Source organism: Mustela nivalis, assembly GCF_964662115.1.
Source record: "Mustela nivalis genome assembly, chromosome: 3".
In the NCBI taxonomy this organism is placed as follows: domain Eukaryota; kingdom Metazoa; phylum Chordata; class Mammalia; order Carnivora; family Mustelidae; genus Mustela; species Mustela nivalis.
In genome coordinates this window covers 80,639,848-80,656,681 of record NC_139022.1, presented here as the reverse complement: position 1 = coordinate 80,656,681, position 16,834 = coordinate 80,639,848, and the positions used below count along the sequence as shown (strand labels likewise).

Below are 16,834 nucleotides of genomic sequence, written 5' to 3'. Positions count from 1 at the left end.
GCCTCCTGCTTCACATCTGTAGGTCCTCTGGATGATGCATATTGAAGCAGCTCACTCTTTTTCACAAGTGTATAATATGCTATGGTATGACCACAGTACAACTTATACATTCCTCATCCATAAATAGTTGGACTTTTTTTTTCCACGTACAGGTTTTTTATTACAGTGCTACTATGAAAATTCTTCAATCTATCTCTGAGTGCACATGTGTTAAGAGTTTCCCTAGACATCTACCCAAGAGAAGAACTGCTGAGTGGTAAAGTCTGTACACAGTCAACTTCATTAGGAAGTGGCTATATAATTTACAATCCCACCAGAAGTTTTTAGGACTTTCCATTGCTCAACATTTCAACAACACTTGTCACTGTCTGATTTAATTCCTGCCAACTGTACTGGTGTAAAATAGTATGTCATAAATTGCATCATCCTAATCCTTACTGATACTAAGAATCTCTTAATATGTTCATCAGCCTTCTGGGTATCTTTTGTGTGAAACACCTGTTGAATCTTTTTTGCTCACATTTCTACTTGGTTGTCATGTTTTTAGTGATCTTTAAACTTTGTTTATATATTCTGGATATTAATGTTTTGTCACTTTTTATATGATGCACATGTCTTTCCTCAACTTTTTTTTTTTTTTTTTAAAGATTTTATTTATTTATTTGACAGAGAGAAATCACAAGTAGATGGAGAGGCAGACAGAGAGAGGGGTGGGGAAGCAGGCTCCCTTGCTGAGCAGAGAGCCCGATGCGGGACTCGATCCCAGGACCCTGAGATCATGACCTGAGCCGAAGGCAGCAGCTTAACCCACTGAGCCACCCAGGTGCCCTTTCCTCAACTTTTGATGTATCTTTTTGCTTTCTTTATAGTGTATTCTAGCAAAGAAATTCTTCATTTTAATAACATCAAATTTATCAATATTTTAGTTTATAGTTTCAACTTTTGGTATTCTGTAAGTCCTACCCTATCTGTCCTGGTTAGTAAGATAATTCTGAATTTTCTTTCAAAATCTGAAGGTTTGCCTTTCATAAAGTTTTGGGGTTGTTTTCATATCCTAGCATTTATTTTCTTTATACTTCTATACTACAAGGAAAATTTTGCATCTCTTCTTTCATGTATAGGGTTTTTTTTTTTTAAGTTTTTGGGTTTTTTTTTTTTTTTTTAATTTGACAGAGAGGGAGATCACAAGTAGGCAGAAAGGCAGGAAGAGAGAGGGGGAAGCAGGCTCCCCGCTGAGCAGAGAGCCTGACTTGGGGCTTGATCCCAGGACTCCGAGACCATGACCTGAGCCAAAGGCAGAGGCTTAACCCACTGAGTCACCCAGGCGTCTCCCCGCCACCCTTTTCTTTTAAAGATTCTGTCTTTTAAGTAGTCTCTACACCCAATGCAGGGCTTGAACTCAATTCTGAGATCAAGAGTCACATGCTTTACAGGCAGAGACAGCCAGGCACCCCCATGTTTAAGTTTTCTGGTTCAGTTGGAAGTGATTTTTGTGTATGGCATGAGTCAGGAATCTAACTAAATCTCTTTCCACATGGATAATTATCACAGGCCCATTTATAGAATAGTCGATCCATCCTTGGCCACTGAACTTCAATAATACTGATATAAATCAAATTTCCATATATGTACAAGTCTGCTTCTAGGTTTTCTGGTTTGTTCTACTGGTCGGTCTGTTTCGAGCTTCATTAGTATCAAAACCACAATGTGGCTTTATAATACATATTCAAGTCTGATACACTTCTTTGGGTTATTCCTCATATTATTACAGCTCCTACTTACTTACTAGTTTTTTACCTTGCAACTTATAAGTAGTCTGTGCAGAAAGCCTTTAAAGACTATGCAAATATGCTGTTCCTTAAGATACCCAATATTTAGCAATCACAATAGTTGCAAAATGACTATTTTCCTACTGAAACCCTTCTCCTCAGCATCTAACAGTCAACAGTTGGCATTCCACTCTAAGGAAGAATTTCCTCTTCTTCCCCATCTGTTTAGTAAAGACTCGTGAATCCCTACTTTGTCTCAATGGCCTATAATTCCTAGACTTAAGAGCTATTCCAGTTCATTCAGATATGGCCAATAGAGCCTCTTCAAGTTGGTTCCTGTGTCCTTATGATAGTCCCCCATAAACATAAAGATTGAACATTTCCTTCCTTTCTAATATACCATAATGTTCTACTGCCTGCTTATTCTGTTTTTTTTTTTTTTCTTAAGATTTTATTAATTTGACAGAGAGAGAGATCACAAGTAGGCAGAGAGGCAGACAGAGAGAGAGGGAGGAGGAAGCAGAGGAGGAAGCAGGTTCCCTGCCCCAGCAGAGAGCTCGATGTGGGGCTCAATCCCAGAGCCCTGTGATCACGACCTGAGCTGAAGGCAGAGGCTTAACCCACTGAGCCACCCAGGTGCCCCTGCCTGCTTATTCTTAATGGTCTCTTGGTCCTTACTAATACTTTCTATGTCCTTTTATTCTTTAGAAATAAATATACTTCTTTAATATTCTGCATCCAGTAATTCCAGTGTCAGAAGTCTTGCTGTTCTGACTGATACTGTTTAAACTGCCTCTTTCCTCATTGTGCCTTTCTTATCTCACGATTTTGTAACTTGAAAATATTTTTTGAACTCTGATTTAACACTCCCTTATCTATAGGATTTTCTTTGAGGAATGGGTTAAAGACACATTTATCTAGAGTCCCTGTTTGTTTTTTTCCAGGATCCTTTGGAATATTATCAATTCATGAGCATGTTATACTAAATTCTTTTTTGTTTGGAGTTTTTTCTCCAAAAAAAGTGGCTCTTATGAATTTAGGCTAAAAACCCTATCAGAAGCCAATGGTTACAAATTCTTACAAATTTTGCCCCAAGTTTCCTTATCTTTTTATGGAGAAGACTTCCCAGTTAATTATTCCCATGAGCATGTGACCCTCAAGTACTAGGTTAGAGATAACTACTACAGATTTTTCCTCCAGAATAGCTAGCAGTTTTGGTGCTGACTTTTTCCCCGAGATTCCTGCTCCAGCTTCCTTTCGTGTTCTAAGCAGCTCAGACATTAATTTAAAAGATACTATTTAGGGGTGCCTAGGTGTCTCAGCAGGTTAAGCCTCTGACTCTTGATTTCAAGTCAGGTTGTGATCTCAGGGTCATGAGATCGAGTCCCATGTTGGCTTTTGCATGGAGTCTGGAACCTGCTTAAGATTCTTTCCCTCTCCCATGCCCAAACCCCGGCTTGCATGGTCTCTCTAAAAACATAAAAATAAAAATAAAGACTTATATTTTCCCAGCATTTTCCAGATAAAAAGTCCAAGAATAAAAATCGTCATATCACTTGCTCCTACATTCTCCTTGTATAATTTTTCAAGTTTTACTGAAAAGTAACTACCTGGCCTTTTCATAAATTACTGAGTTACATCTGGTTATCCTTAACATGTTTTCTCTGTGACTCTTTTCAGAAATCATTCCATGTTTTTACTTCTTGTGGAAGAGCAGTGATTATCATAGTCCTATACTTAAGAAAAGCAAACTGAAACTATAAAACAAACAACATGAATTCTTAAATTTGGGGACAGAAATATAAAAACCTGTACTTTCTCAAGAACATCATCAGCATAGCATTACCATATTATTAAACAAATGGAATTATTTTCCACTCACTTTGTAGAGTAAAAATAATACATTGGGGCACCTAGGTGGCTCAGTTGGTTAAAGCTCTCCCTTCAGCTCAGGTCATGATCTCAGGGTCCTGGGATGGAGCCCCGTATAGGGCTCTGCTCAGCAGGGAGCGTGCTTTCCTTCCTCTCTCTCTGCCTGCCTCTCTGCCTACTTGTGATCTCTGTCAAATAAATAAATAAAATCTTTTAAAAAAAAACACACATGAACTTCAAATTCTTACACTCATTCTGGTAGTGAGGATGAGTGTAAGCCACCTACACCAAGGGCTTATTCTACCCCATGAACACCACTGAAAAGCATACTTGTTTGGTAAGGGCTCATCATCTGTTTGATGTAATGAGTGGTAAAATAAGAGATGGGTTAAAACTAAACAGAACAAAATTCTAAAAAAACCCAAGAAAACCCACACATAAAACCTATGCATGGGGTGCCTGAATGGCTCAGTCAGTTTAGCATCTGCCTTTGGCTTAGGTCAAGATCCCAGAGTCCTAGGATGGAGCCCGAGGGCCACCCACTGCCCTCCAGTTAGGTTCCCTGCTCAGTGGGGAGCCTGCTTCTCCCTCTCCTTCTGTGATTCCCTCCCTGCTTGTGCTTGCTCTGTCAAATAAATAAATAAAATCTTTAAAAATAAAAACACCCTATGCCCACTGATGTAAGATACTAGTGACTATGAACCCTGCTTTCAGAAAACAGATCCTAGAGAAACAAAAATAGCAAATTTAAAATGTTTTATGTTTTACCTGTGGCACGAACTGCATTTAGGATGGTCTCTCGGTATGCCACCTGGAGAGGCCCTAGGTAGGTTTCCAGTCCATATTCCCTCTTGATTCGGTCATGAATAATCTCAATATGTAACTCCCCCATACCACAGAGAACAGTCTGGTTAAAAGAAGAATAAAATAAAAACAAGATCCATGGAAAAAGTTATGTTTATCACAAAATACTATATAAATGTATGTTATCAATGTTATGTTTCATTCATAACAAACCAAGTTTTTGGCAAATTTTTTTTGGTACTTCCTCAAAACAGTTTTTAACTTTTCTGAGTGGATAAGTCAATTAAAAGTGAATTGCTGGATGTGCTATGGTGAGTGCTGTGAAGTGCGTAAACTTGGCGATTCACAGACCTGTACCCCTGGGGATAAAAAATAAAAAAATTTAAAAATTTAATTAATTTTTTTAAAAAAGTGAATTGCTGGGGCATCTGGGTGGCTTAGGTTTAGGTCACGATCTCAGGATCTCAGGATCCTGAGACCAAGGCCTGTATCCGGCTCACAGCCTGAGGGAGTCTGCTTCTCCCTCTCCCTACCCCCTACTTGAGCGCTCTTTTTCTCTCTCTCAAATGAATAAATAAAAAAAAATAAAATAAATTTTTTTAAAAATCAGGAAAAAAAAGTGAATTGCTGGGGCTCATGGCTGTCTTAGTAGAGCATGCAACTCTTGATCTCAGTGTTGTGAGTTCAAGCCCTACACTGTACATAAAGCTCAATTAAAAAAAAAATTTAATTTACAAAATGATTGCTAGGCTATTATGCTTTTTACAAGACAGTTTAATCAGGCAGGCAGCATCTAGAAGTACCATACTTCCCAGCCATACAGTTTAGTTCTGGTCAATGCAACAGGGTTGTAACTGATGCTGGCAACTTCTAGGTTATACCTTTAAAGAAAGGATAAAGCCCTTCTCTTACTGAAGATGCAGGAAACTGTCTTGAAACATGCAGATGAGAACAACATCTTGTTAACTAGGGGAATGAAGAGGATAACCTTTCCCCCCAAACATTCCCAACCACATTGGTATCTACCAATCATCCTGGGCACCACCTTACAGTTTTTTGAGTAGTCAAATCTTTCAGACTGGTTTGGGTCTTTGTTTAATAAATAAACTGACGTTTATCTTTCATGAACCAGTGTTACTTAGAGCTTTTGTTAGAACAAGCCAAATTTGTATCAAAACTAAGCAAGACAGGCTTTCTATTTTCATTTTTTAAAGCATTTTATTTATTTGAGAGAGAGAACATGAGGAGAGGGAAGAGGCAGAAGCAGAAGGAGGATAATACAAGGGCAGGGGGGCCCTCAATCCCAGGACCCTGGGATCATGACCTGAGCTGAAGGCAGATATTAACTAACTGAGGCACCCAAGGCATGCCTTTTAGAAAATTTCTGTAAAACAATGGTTATTCCTTAAGAAGGTCTTTGTGTATGAGAAAGTATAATGCAAGCAAACCATATTTGCTCAATCTTATTCATATGCCATCTATATAGTGAAGAATTAACCTCACCCAAAGAGAGATACGTCCCTTGCCCTCAGCTACTGGTATGTTATCTTTACGGCAGGATGCTGCCTGGCAAAAGTGTCTGCTTGTCTGGGGGTTTTGTCCACCAGATTGTGTAATGATGTGATTTATGATGTGGGCTTTGGAATAGCCTTATCAGTTCCAACCTGGAGAGTAAAGGTGGTAGCCTCAACTTATAGGAGGTACTAGAAACTAAAGGTCAACCACAAAAGCAGAATCTGATCCAGTCTTAATAAAAACTCTGAACTGGGTGAGCCTCCTTGGTTGGCAGTACTCTTGATGAAGGAAGATATGCATTCAGAACTCTCCCAGATTCTGCCTCTTTGACTCTTCCTTTGGTTGGCTCAAATTTTATCTTTTCACTATAACAGAACTACAAATATAAGGAACAACAACAACAAAAAGGATTATTTTGTGTACAATTTAATATAATTTAATTGTATACAATTAAATATAACAAGTGGATTATTTGGGAAAAACAAGCTGTAGAATAATACAACTAGGATGACTTGTTATAATCTATATCTGTACATATATATATGGATAATATCCATATATATATATATGGATATCCATTTTTTCCATATATATGGATAATATCCATATATATATATATATATATGGAAAAAATGTACTGTGCTTTATTTATAACATAACACAGCAGAAGATATTTGGTAGTATGAAACATTATTCACCATTTCAATTGTTACCTGTGTAAAATAGAATGAACAAAAGAGGAAACTTTAATTTTGTACTTTGTGGTGCACCTGGGTGGCTCAGTAGGTTAAGCTTCTGCCTTTGGCTCAGGCCCAGGGTCCTGAGATTGAGCCACACATCCTCCTTTCTCACCCACCCCACTCATGCTCACTCTCTTGGATTCTGTCTCTCAAATAACTACATAAAATCTTGAAAAAAAAATTTTTTTGTACTTTGTACCCTTGTGTGTTATTTGCTATTTAAAAAAGAAAAACATGTATTGTCATTTTTTAAAATAAGTTTTTTTTCAAGAAAGTTTAACTGCTTGTTGTATCCTCCAGCATTAATTAAATAAATTACTACCTCATTTAGCTAGTGTTTGGGAAATAAAATACTCCCTATTTTAAAGATTAACTAAATCAGTTTATCCTTAAAAACAACTTTATAATCTTTTAAAGCAACTTTTTCTAAAATCTTGGATAAACTTTACCTGTTTTCCTAAAAGGAAGACAAAGACTGGAACACGTGTTCTTCTACTGTAATGTAATATACACAAACTTCTTACGCCTACTTTAGCTCTACTTCCTCCCACTGTGTTAGGATGTTAAGCAGTCACTTCTCCCCCATCTTAGGTGAGTTAGTGACATTAAAAGAACCTTTACACCCTCCCGTTAGTATGCTGTTTATAAAACAGCTTTAGAGGGTTAAGACCTTGTCAGGGTTGAACCTGATTTCAAAACTGTACAAAAGACTGTCTTCTGGAAAGCTGAAATGATAAACAGTGGTTTAGGTATGCGAGGTATAATTAATTATACGGAGAAACTAACAGCTTAATAGTCAACACAAAAATCAGAAATTTCTATTACGAGAGAACCAAAAGAGAAAGTTTTTTCTTTCAGGGACCATGAGCCAATCATATTTTAGATATATCCATTTAAATCACACACACAAACACACACACACACACACACACACACACAAATGCTATTATTGAAAGATTTCTGGAATATATTAATATAATGCATACCTGTCCAGAATCAGGATCCTGCTTTACTTTCAAACTGGGATCTTCACGCTGAAGGCATTTCAGTGCATAATCCAAATCTAAGGGATAAACAGTAACTGTTATCTTTATATTTCATAATGTGACTTATGTTAAAATGGGGGAGAAAATGAACAAGCAAACAAATTTTGAAAAAGAACATTTCATCAGGAGAGAGACAAACCATAAGAGGCTCTTAATCTCACAAAACAAACTGAGGGTTGCTGGGGGTAGGGGGGTAGGGAGAGGGTAGTGGGGCTATGGACTTTGGGGAAGGTATGTGCTATGTGCTGTGAAGCGTGTAAACCTGGCGATTCACAGACCTGTACCCCTGGGACAAATAATACATTATATGTTAATAAAAATAATTTTAAAAAAAGAGAACATTTCAAACTGCTATAAATAGTTTGCAGAGAATAAAAGAAGATGGTAAGACAGTGATAGGAGGTTATCTGAGACTGAATGATTTGGAAAGGCCTCTCCAAGATAATTTAGAGGAAGACACAGAAAAGAATGGCCATGTATGCAAAATCCTGAAGAAAAGGAATTCCAGAAACAGCAAATGGCGGTGCAAGGAACGGTTTTGCCAGTGGAAAAGAAACAATATGGCCAGGGTAGCTGGATATTAGTGGGTAAAAGGGAAAGTAGCATTAGATTATGAGGGGAAGGTTATGGCAGAAATCACATCATGTGAAGTTTTTTTAAGCCAGGGTGAAGCATTTGGATCTCCACTGGGAAGCCAATAAAGGGTTTTAACTGGGACAGCTAACCACCTGATTGTTTCACAAAGATCAATCTAGGAGCTGACAAAAAAGCAAAATGCCTTCAGAAACAGAAGCGATAATGAAAAACTTGCCAAAGGAAACTAAATGACATCTTGAATAAAGAGATGCTAAAATGGTCACTCTAGGATGTATTATCACACACAAAGAGGAAGAATCTATTCCTTATGTTAAATATGGCATCTTAAGACAAGTGATACTTTAATACAATCAATTAACTGTCAAGTATATTCTCCCTCTCTACAAAAGATGTTAGAAGTTTCACAGACATAGGCCGCCTGGGTGGCTCAGTCATTGTGTCTGCCTTCGGCTCAGGTCATGACTCCAGGTTCCTGGGATTGAGCCCCACAATGGGCTCCCTCAATGGGCAGGAGAAGCCTGCCTCTCCCTCTGCCTCTCCCCTTGCTTGTGTTCCTGCTCTTGCTGTCTCTCTCCATCAAATAAATTAATTAAAAAAAAGTTTCACAGACATTAAGTATGGCTCAAGTAAAGAGCTGAGCAACGGATTAATGAACCAATCTTATCAGTCACACATTTAAAGTGGTCTTCAGGGGCGCCTGGGTGGCTCAGTGGGTTCAGCCACTGCCTTCAGCTCAGGTCATGATCTCAGGGTCCTGGGATGGAGCCCCGCATTGGGCTCTCTGCTCGGTGGGGAGCCTGCTTCCCCCTCTCTATCTGCCTGCCTCTCTGCCTAATTGTGAATCCCCCTCCTCTGTCGAATAAATAAATAAAAATCTTAAAAAAAAGTAAAGTGGTCTTCAGGATATAAACTTCTAGACATGCACGATCCAGGTAGTAGTCATGAGCCATCTTATTAGAATATTACTAGTCTCAACGGACATGTGCTCTAAGTATAAAATACATACTAGGTTCCAAAAACTTAATATGAAAAAAAGTATCTCATTAATTTTTTTATATTAATTATACACTGAAATGGTACTGTTTTTGATAAACTGGGTTAAGTAAAACATACCGTTAAAATTAATTTTGCCAGTTTATTTATTTTTTTTAACATGGCTCTAATTTTAGGTTTAAAAAGGTAGTAAAGGGGCGCCTGGGTGACTCAGTGGGTTAAAGCCTCTGCCTTCGGCTCGGGTCATGATCTCAGAGTCCTGGGATCGAACCCCGCATCAGGCTGTCTGCTCCACAGAAAGCCTGCTTCCTCCTCTCTCTCTCTCTGCCTCTCTGCCTCCTTGTGATCTCTCTCTGTCAAGTAAATAAATAAAATCTTTTAAAAAAAAAAAAAAAGGTAGTAAAGTAGATATTGTATTTCTATTGCACAGTGCTCTTCTAGACTCCTGACATCCCAAAGTCGGGTTCAAGGATAAGCAACACTGGCAACAACTAGAGCCTGTTAGAGAAAGTCTTACGTTCCAGACTGAATCAGAGTTGCACTTAACAAGAATTCCAAGAGATGTATTATATACACTGAGGTTATTTAGATAATATCTTATCTTAAGATTTTCAAAGAAAGAAATAATACTTATGACACTGGGGCTTTTGGAATGAAAACACAGTAATGTTACTGTAAATAAACAAATTCATTCAAAAACATTTATAAAGTATATTTATAAATCTTGGGTGCCTGGATGGCTTAGTTGTTGAGCGTCTACCTTTGGCTCAGGTCATGGTCCCAAGGTCCTGGGATTGAGCCCCGTGTTGGGATCCCTGCTCAGCAGGAAGCCTGCTTCTCTCTCTCCTGCTCCCCCTGCTTGTGTTCCCTCTCTTGCTGTCTCTCTCTGTCAAATAGGTAAGTAAAATCTTCCAAAAAAAAAAAAACTATTAAAAGAAACAGCATTGCAAAAAGAGCATGGTATCTTCAGGAAATTGGAACTAGTTTATTGTGTAAGTATAAAATGAGAGTATTCCGGGGCACCTGGGTGGCTCAGTGGGTTAAAGCCTCTGCCTTCGGTTCAGGTCATGATCCCAGGGTCCTGGGATCGAGCCCCACATCGAGCTCTCTGCTCATCAGGGAGCCTGCTTCCTCCTCTCTTTCTGCCTATTTCTCTGCCTACTTGTGATCTCCATCTGTCAAATAAATAAATAAAAAATCTTTGAAAAAAAAAAAAAAGGTGAGAGTATTCTATTTTTGTTTAGTGAAAGAAGAGGGTTCAGAATGAAGGAGGAAGTTTCAAGAAATGAGGCCAGGCAAGAAGACTGGTACGAGAGGCTGCTAGTAGTCTTCCACTCTATTCTGCTGCTGTCCAGCTAAAAGACTGCATTTACCAGATTCCCTTGCAACTGAGCGGCCATATGTCTAAGTGACAGCCCATGACATAGAAGAAATCTTTAAAAGGAAAAGGACACATCTTCTTCCTCCTTACTCCATTCCTCTGTCAGGAACTCTACTGTGATGCCAAAGGCCCTAGCAGCCATCATGATATAACTAAGGATAGAAGCTATGCATTCAGAGAATCAGGGCAGAACAGCTGGAGGCTGGGTGCCTGATGACATTGTAGAGCCAACCTCTAACCCCTGGGCCACCAACTCAAGGCACATTTTACAAGGGAGAGAAATAAACTTTTGTCATTAAAGGAACTGTTATTTGAGGGGGTTTCTGTAATATGTAACCAAAGCTAAATGGAGAGAATACACTTGAAATCATGATATTTATACAGCATATTAAGGAGTGGGTTTGTGCTCTAAGTAATGAGAAGCCACTACCGATTTCTGAGTAAACAGACTAGAGAACGAAGCACAGAACAGTCAAAAAGGTCAAATAACATTAACTATAGTATATAAATATCTTCACGGAGTTCTAAAGTTTGAGCTAGAAAACAAGGAGCATTTTATAAATGGTGATGAGAAAATGAATGAGTTAGGAATCGATTAACTGTCTAATCAATTACTGTAACTGGAAGGGCAGTCCTGATGCCAGTTACTCAGAATGCCACAGAAAGCACCACAAGAACAGGAGTAAGGAAGACTATGATATGCAAAAAGTGGCCAACATCTAAGAAAAGAGCAAGTAAAAGGAATTTGTAAAAACCAAAACACCTTATATAAAAAACAAGACTAACCACAAGTAATACCCATAAATTCTGGTAAAACTGATCTCAGATCACATAAATCTTTTGAGAATATAACATAACTATTTCTATCTACATTATCGGAGCACTAATTAGTTAATACACTCAAAACTATCTGTACCTGGCTGCCTAGCCACTGAAGGGGGCTCTATGGTACAGAAGAAAACAGGTTCTGGAATCTCCACTCCAGCCAGTAAAAGTCTCTCTGCTTCATTGTTTTGTCTGTGCTGCTTTTCCCCCTCCCTTCCGGCTCGACGAGCTGCAGCTAATGCACTGGACTTGGACGAGGCAATGGTGTCCCCAGTGGCCGTCTGTAAGCAAAAAAGATACTTGGGAACAAAACAAGCTCTTGGCAAGTACTCAGCTTCTACCAAGATTCACGAATAGGAAAAAATTTCATGAGACACTTCCAACAGAACTTAAAACAGAGACAAATGCATAAAGCTCATTATAACTTTGCAGAGGTAAATCTAACTTGTGTAAAACTCTATCCAGGGGCACCTGGGTGGCTCAGTGGGTTAAAGTCTCTGCCTTCGGCTCAGGTCATGATCTCAGAGTCCTGGGATCGAGCCCCACATTGGGCTCTCTGCTCAGCAGGGAGCCTGCTTCCTCCTCTCTCTCTGCCTGCCGCTCTGCCTACTTGTAATCTCTGTCAAATAAATAAATAAAATCTTTAAAAAAAAATTCTATCCAAAATACTGCTATAAAATCCTAGCAATACACACACACACACACTCTCTCTCTCTCTCACATACACACTACACATCCAAAATTCATGTGGTGAAACAAATGTAACTTCCTACATTTCATTTATTTATTTTTTTAAAGATTTTTATTTATTTGACAGAGATCACAAGTAGGCAAAGAGGCAGGCAGAGAGAGAGGGAAGCAGGCTCCCCGCTGAGCAGAGAGCCCAATGTGGGGCTCGATCCCAGGACCCTGAGACCATGACCTGAGCTGAAGGCTAAGGCTTAACCCTCTGAGCCACCCAGGTGCCCCTAAATTTTTTTTAAAGACTTTATGTATTTATTTGACAGAAAGAGCAAGAGAGCACAAGCAGAGGGAACAGCAGAAGAGGGAGAAGCAGGCTCCCCTCCAAGCAGGGAGCCCCATGGGGGTCTTGATCCCACTGGGATCATGACTGAGCCAAAGGCAGACGCCTAACCATCTGAGCCACTCAGGTGACCCAGTACCTTCCTAAATTTTCAATCATGTCAAAATAGGTTAGTTCTAGAAGTCCTTATAGAGTTTTACCACCAGTGGAAATTTATTACTGTTTTACAAAAAAATCCTCTATTAACAGGTGCCTGGGTGGTTCAGTGGGTTAAGCCGCTGCCTTCGGCTCAGGTCATGATCTCAGGGTCCTGGGATCGAGTCCTGTATCAGGCTCTCTGCTCAGCAGGGAGCCTGCTTCCTCCTTTCTCTCTCTCTGCCTGCCTCTCTGCCTACTTGTGATCTCTCTCTCTGTCAAATTAATAAATAAAATCTTTAAAAGAAAATCCTCTATTAACTAAAATAAGCAATTAACTAGCATTCTCCAGACTATGTAAAATTGTAGCTTCCTTATAGACTCTAATTAATAACTACAGTATCACTTTTGAACTTCAATACTACAAAGTTCTGTGCTAGCTTCCTTCTCTGTAAAGATATTCCTACCGAAGCAGTATTTCAAACATATTTCTGTAACTCCCTCAAATATGTATGTGGAGCTCCTGCCTTAGGGTAGACAGAGGACATTTTCAATGCTAGAAGTCCGCTATTTGGACTGTGGAAATTTTTATTATTTTTTAAAAAGATTTCATTTATTTAAGAATGAGAGAGAGCATGAGTAGTGAGGAGAGGCAGAGGGAGAAGCAGACTCCCCGCTGAGTAGGGAGCCCAATGTGGAAGTCGATCCCAGACCAGAACCAAAGGCAGACGCTTAACCAAATGAGCCACTCAGGTGCTCTGGACTGTGGAAATTTTATACTAATGGATCCTGAATCCTGCAATTATCCATAAAGACATTTAAAAATGTTCAAAATAACAATGATTATCCTAAATGCCAAATATACCAAAGTTTAATGAGAAAATGTATTCAATTTAATCTATATGTAAATGAAGTGTCCTTACAGTTTTAACCTAGCAAAAACACATACAGAAGGGTGCCTGGGTGGCTCAGTGGGTTAAGTCTCTGTCTTCGGCTCATGTCATCATCCCCCGGGGTCCTGGAATCGAGCCCCGCATCGGGCTCTCTGCTCAGCGGTAAGCCTGCTTCCTCCTCTCTTTGCCTGCCTCTCTGCCTACTTGTGATCTCTCTCTGACAAATAAAAAAGCAAAAAACAAAACAAAAAACAAGAAACAAAAAATACATACAACATCAACTATTTTCTTCCATTCAACTGACAAAGGTTATGAATTGCCTACTATGTGTGATACACTGATCTAGGGACTAAAGAGAGAACAAAAGAAACAAAATCTTTGGAGACTTCGCTGGCAAAATATCTTCAGTTACTATCTGGATTAGTTATAAGGTTAAACTGTCAGCAGAAATCAAGACAGGAAGAAAACTCAGTAAAAAAATATTTATTAAACCTTGGGGTGCCTCGGTGGTTCAGTGGGTTAAGCCATTGCCTTCGGCTCAGGTCATGATCTCAAGGTCCTGGAATCGAGCCCCGCATTGGGCTCTCTGCTTATCGGGGAGCCTGCTTCCTCCTCTCTCTCTCTGCCTGCCTCTCTGCCTACTTGTGATCTTTGTCAAATAAATAAATAAAATCTTAAAAAAAACATATTTACTAAACTTAAAACACAAGTGTGTATCCAGGAATAGTGTATTTTTTTACTTGAATTTGAACTTTATACAAATATAATCCATACCACTCACAGTCTTCTGTAATTTTCTTTCTATTATGAGATTCAACCATGTTGATGAATATGCTACAAAATTCTTTATCCCGCTATTTATAGCTATTTGGATTGTTTGTGGGTTTTTGCTACTGCAAATAACCTGCTTTTAAATAAACTTTGAAGCTATCATTTCCTAGAGAAACCATCTGGTCACTTACATGTTTAAGGCCGACAGTCAAAGCAATGTTACCAGCAGTCAGTGAAGGGATTTCTATATGTTGGTCAGCAAATGGCAGAAGAAGACGACTTACTCTCTCCCTGTGAAAATCATGATTTGTATTAGTAAAAGAATTTCTAAAGAAATGAGTGCAGTTTTGAAAATAACCTAAGCTTCTACTTACGTGCAGTTTCCATTAATATTATAGATGGCTGACTGGGGTTTTATCATGCCTGAGTAAATGCGCATAAACACCAGTGGTCCCCGCTGCTTGTCATGAAGAACTTTAAATGCCAGGGCACATAAGTCACCCTTATACCACTGCCTACAAAATGAGACATTCCAGAAAATCCTTTAAGATACACTTCCCATGTATCTATGCAGATCAGATCAGTGTACAAACTTAACCTTAATGTACTCCCTTATTATCTTCTAGTTAAGCTACTCAGACTAATTAAATCATTTCAGTACTAATTACCTCCCTTCCTCCACTTGACTGAACTATTTAATGGAGATCTTATCATTAATTCTTCAAAACTAAAAATAATGGATTCTCTCCCAAATATTACTTCTACTTGCAAATAATTCTACTGCATGAAGTTCATTCCTCAGAAATACACGTAAGGACATCTTACCAGTTCTCACAAAACCCTGTACAGGGTATACATACAGGGAGATGCTTTCCAATTATTACTTTTAAGTCCCTCCCACTTTCTCTCCAATTGCATAATCATAGAAATCTACACTATAAACTTGAACTTGTTTACATAGCCAACATTCTTACAGACTGATGTCCTTAGTGTGCACTGTTAAGTTTCAGAAAGCCTGAATCCCTCTGAAATTGCCAAGCTTTATATGTAGGCACATATACATAAGTAGGCACAAACTTTATATGTAGGCACACCATGTTCTCATTAATTTCAAAGGAGCCCATGACTCAAAGCAGGTAAGCCACTCTATTATAGAACTCCAATCTTATCCCTATTCTCTCCAACTTTTAACTTTAGTAAGTACGTAGAGTCTACCATACAATAGACACTGTTCCATATGCTTTAGGTCCTATTCTCTGCATTTTACAGGTGAGAGAATACTAACTTGGAAGAGCTGGGATTTAAATCTAGGCAGTACACAATCCATGTTCATAATCATTTCACCATTAATGCATCTCCAATTGAGAGATACAAAAAGTAATTAATGTCCTACTTAAAGGATTCAAGTCCATTCCTGCCTGCCATTTTACACAATGCTCACTGATATTTTAGAGGATTTATTATTAAGAACAAAGTTGGTAGTGCCAAGAGAAGTAAAATGATGACCTTTCTTTACAGCCACAAAGTATTTTTGAGCTTATTAAAAATCTTAAAATCTAGGGCGCCTGGATGGCTCAGTGTGTTAAGCCACTGCCTTCGGCTCAGGTCATGATCGTGGAGTCCTGGGAACAAGTCCTGCATTGGGCTCTCTGCTCAGCAGGGAGCTTGCTTCCCTCTCTCTCTCTCTGCCTACCTATCTACTTGTGATCTCTGTCAAATAAATAAACAAAATCTTTAAAAAAAAATCGTAAAATCTAGTATAAACATATTTACAGAAAATTTATCAAACATCCCCACTATACTGCCTTTTTTGTTTTAAACTAAGACAACATGGTAAACACTTATACTTTCATATAGCAAAAAAGACACACTGTTCTACCTTCATCTGTAAATACAGCAGGTCACAAAAATAATAACAAATGTCCCTTTCAAATAAAACTCTATATTGTTTACAAATATATTCATCAATGTTATTTTAAAAATGGTGATTTAACTACTTTTTTGAAACAAGACCTCTCTGCCTGTTTTCTCAAGGCTGTAAGATTTTAATTTATTACTTGCATACTCACAGAAATTCATAGTTGCGCTCTTCGGGTGAAGGCAAGTACATAGTAATAGCATCTAACAAGGGCTGAACCCCTTTGTTTTTCAGGGCACTTCCACAAAGCACAGGAACTGCTGTCTGAGCCAGTGTTACTCTGTGTATTGCAGCCTGTAGCTATAAAGCAGAGATATTAAGTACTCCGTGTGCAGTATACTGGCCACCATTTTTTTTAAATTTTTTGTTTTTTTATAAACATATAATGTGTTTTTATCCCCAGGGGTACAGGTCTGTGAATCGCCAGGTTTACACACTTCACAGCACTCACCATAGCACATACCCTCCCCAATGTCCATAACCCCACCACCCTTTCCAGACCCCCCTTCCCCCAACAACCCTCAGTTTGTTTGGTGAGATTAAGAGTCACT

At 38.7% G+C, this 16,834-nt stretch overlaps 1 protein-coding gene across 15 annotated transcripts in view; it reads right to left on the bottom strand.

Moving 5' to 3' along the window:
* GFM2 (GTP dependent ribosome recycling factor mitochondrial 2) overlaps window positions 1–16,834 on the bottom strand; it is a 79,440-nt gene that overhangs the window by 18,792 nt on the left and 43,814 nt on the right. For 13 of the 15 annotated variants that reach the window (XR_014310170.1, XR_014310171.1, XR_014310172.1 and 10 more), the window contains 6 exons: window positions 16,435–16,583; window positions 14,740–14,880; window positions 14,557–14,656; window positions 11,634–11,823; window positions 7,687–7,763; window positions 4,410–4,548 (listed from right to left, as the gene is read on the bottom strand). Coding sequence is in view for 8 of the 15 variants with exons in the window: in XM_082724948.1 (XP_082581074.1) it covers window positions 4,410–4,548; window positions 7,687–7,763; window positions 11,634–11,823; window positions 14,557–14,656; window positions 14,740–14,880; window positions 16,435–16,583 (796 nt within the window). In the remaining 7 variants the exon portion in view is untranslated. Of the gene's footprint in view, window positions 1–4,409; window positions 4,549–7,686; window positions 7,764–10,096; window positions 10,245–11,633; window positions 11,824–14,556; window positions 14,657–14,739; window positions 14,881–16,434; window positions 16,584–16,834 lie in introns of all 15 variants that reach the window. The other 2 variants (XR_014310174.1, XR_014310176.1) reach the window with 1 other exon arrangement.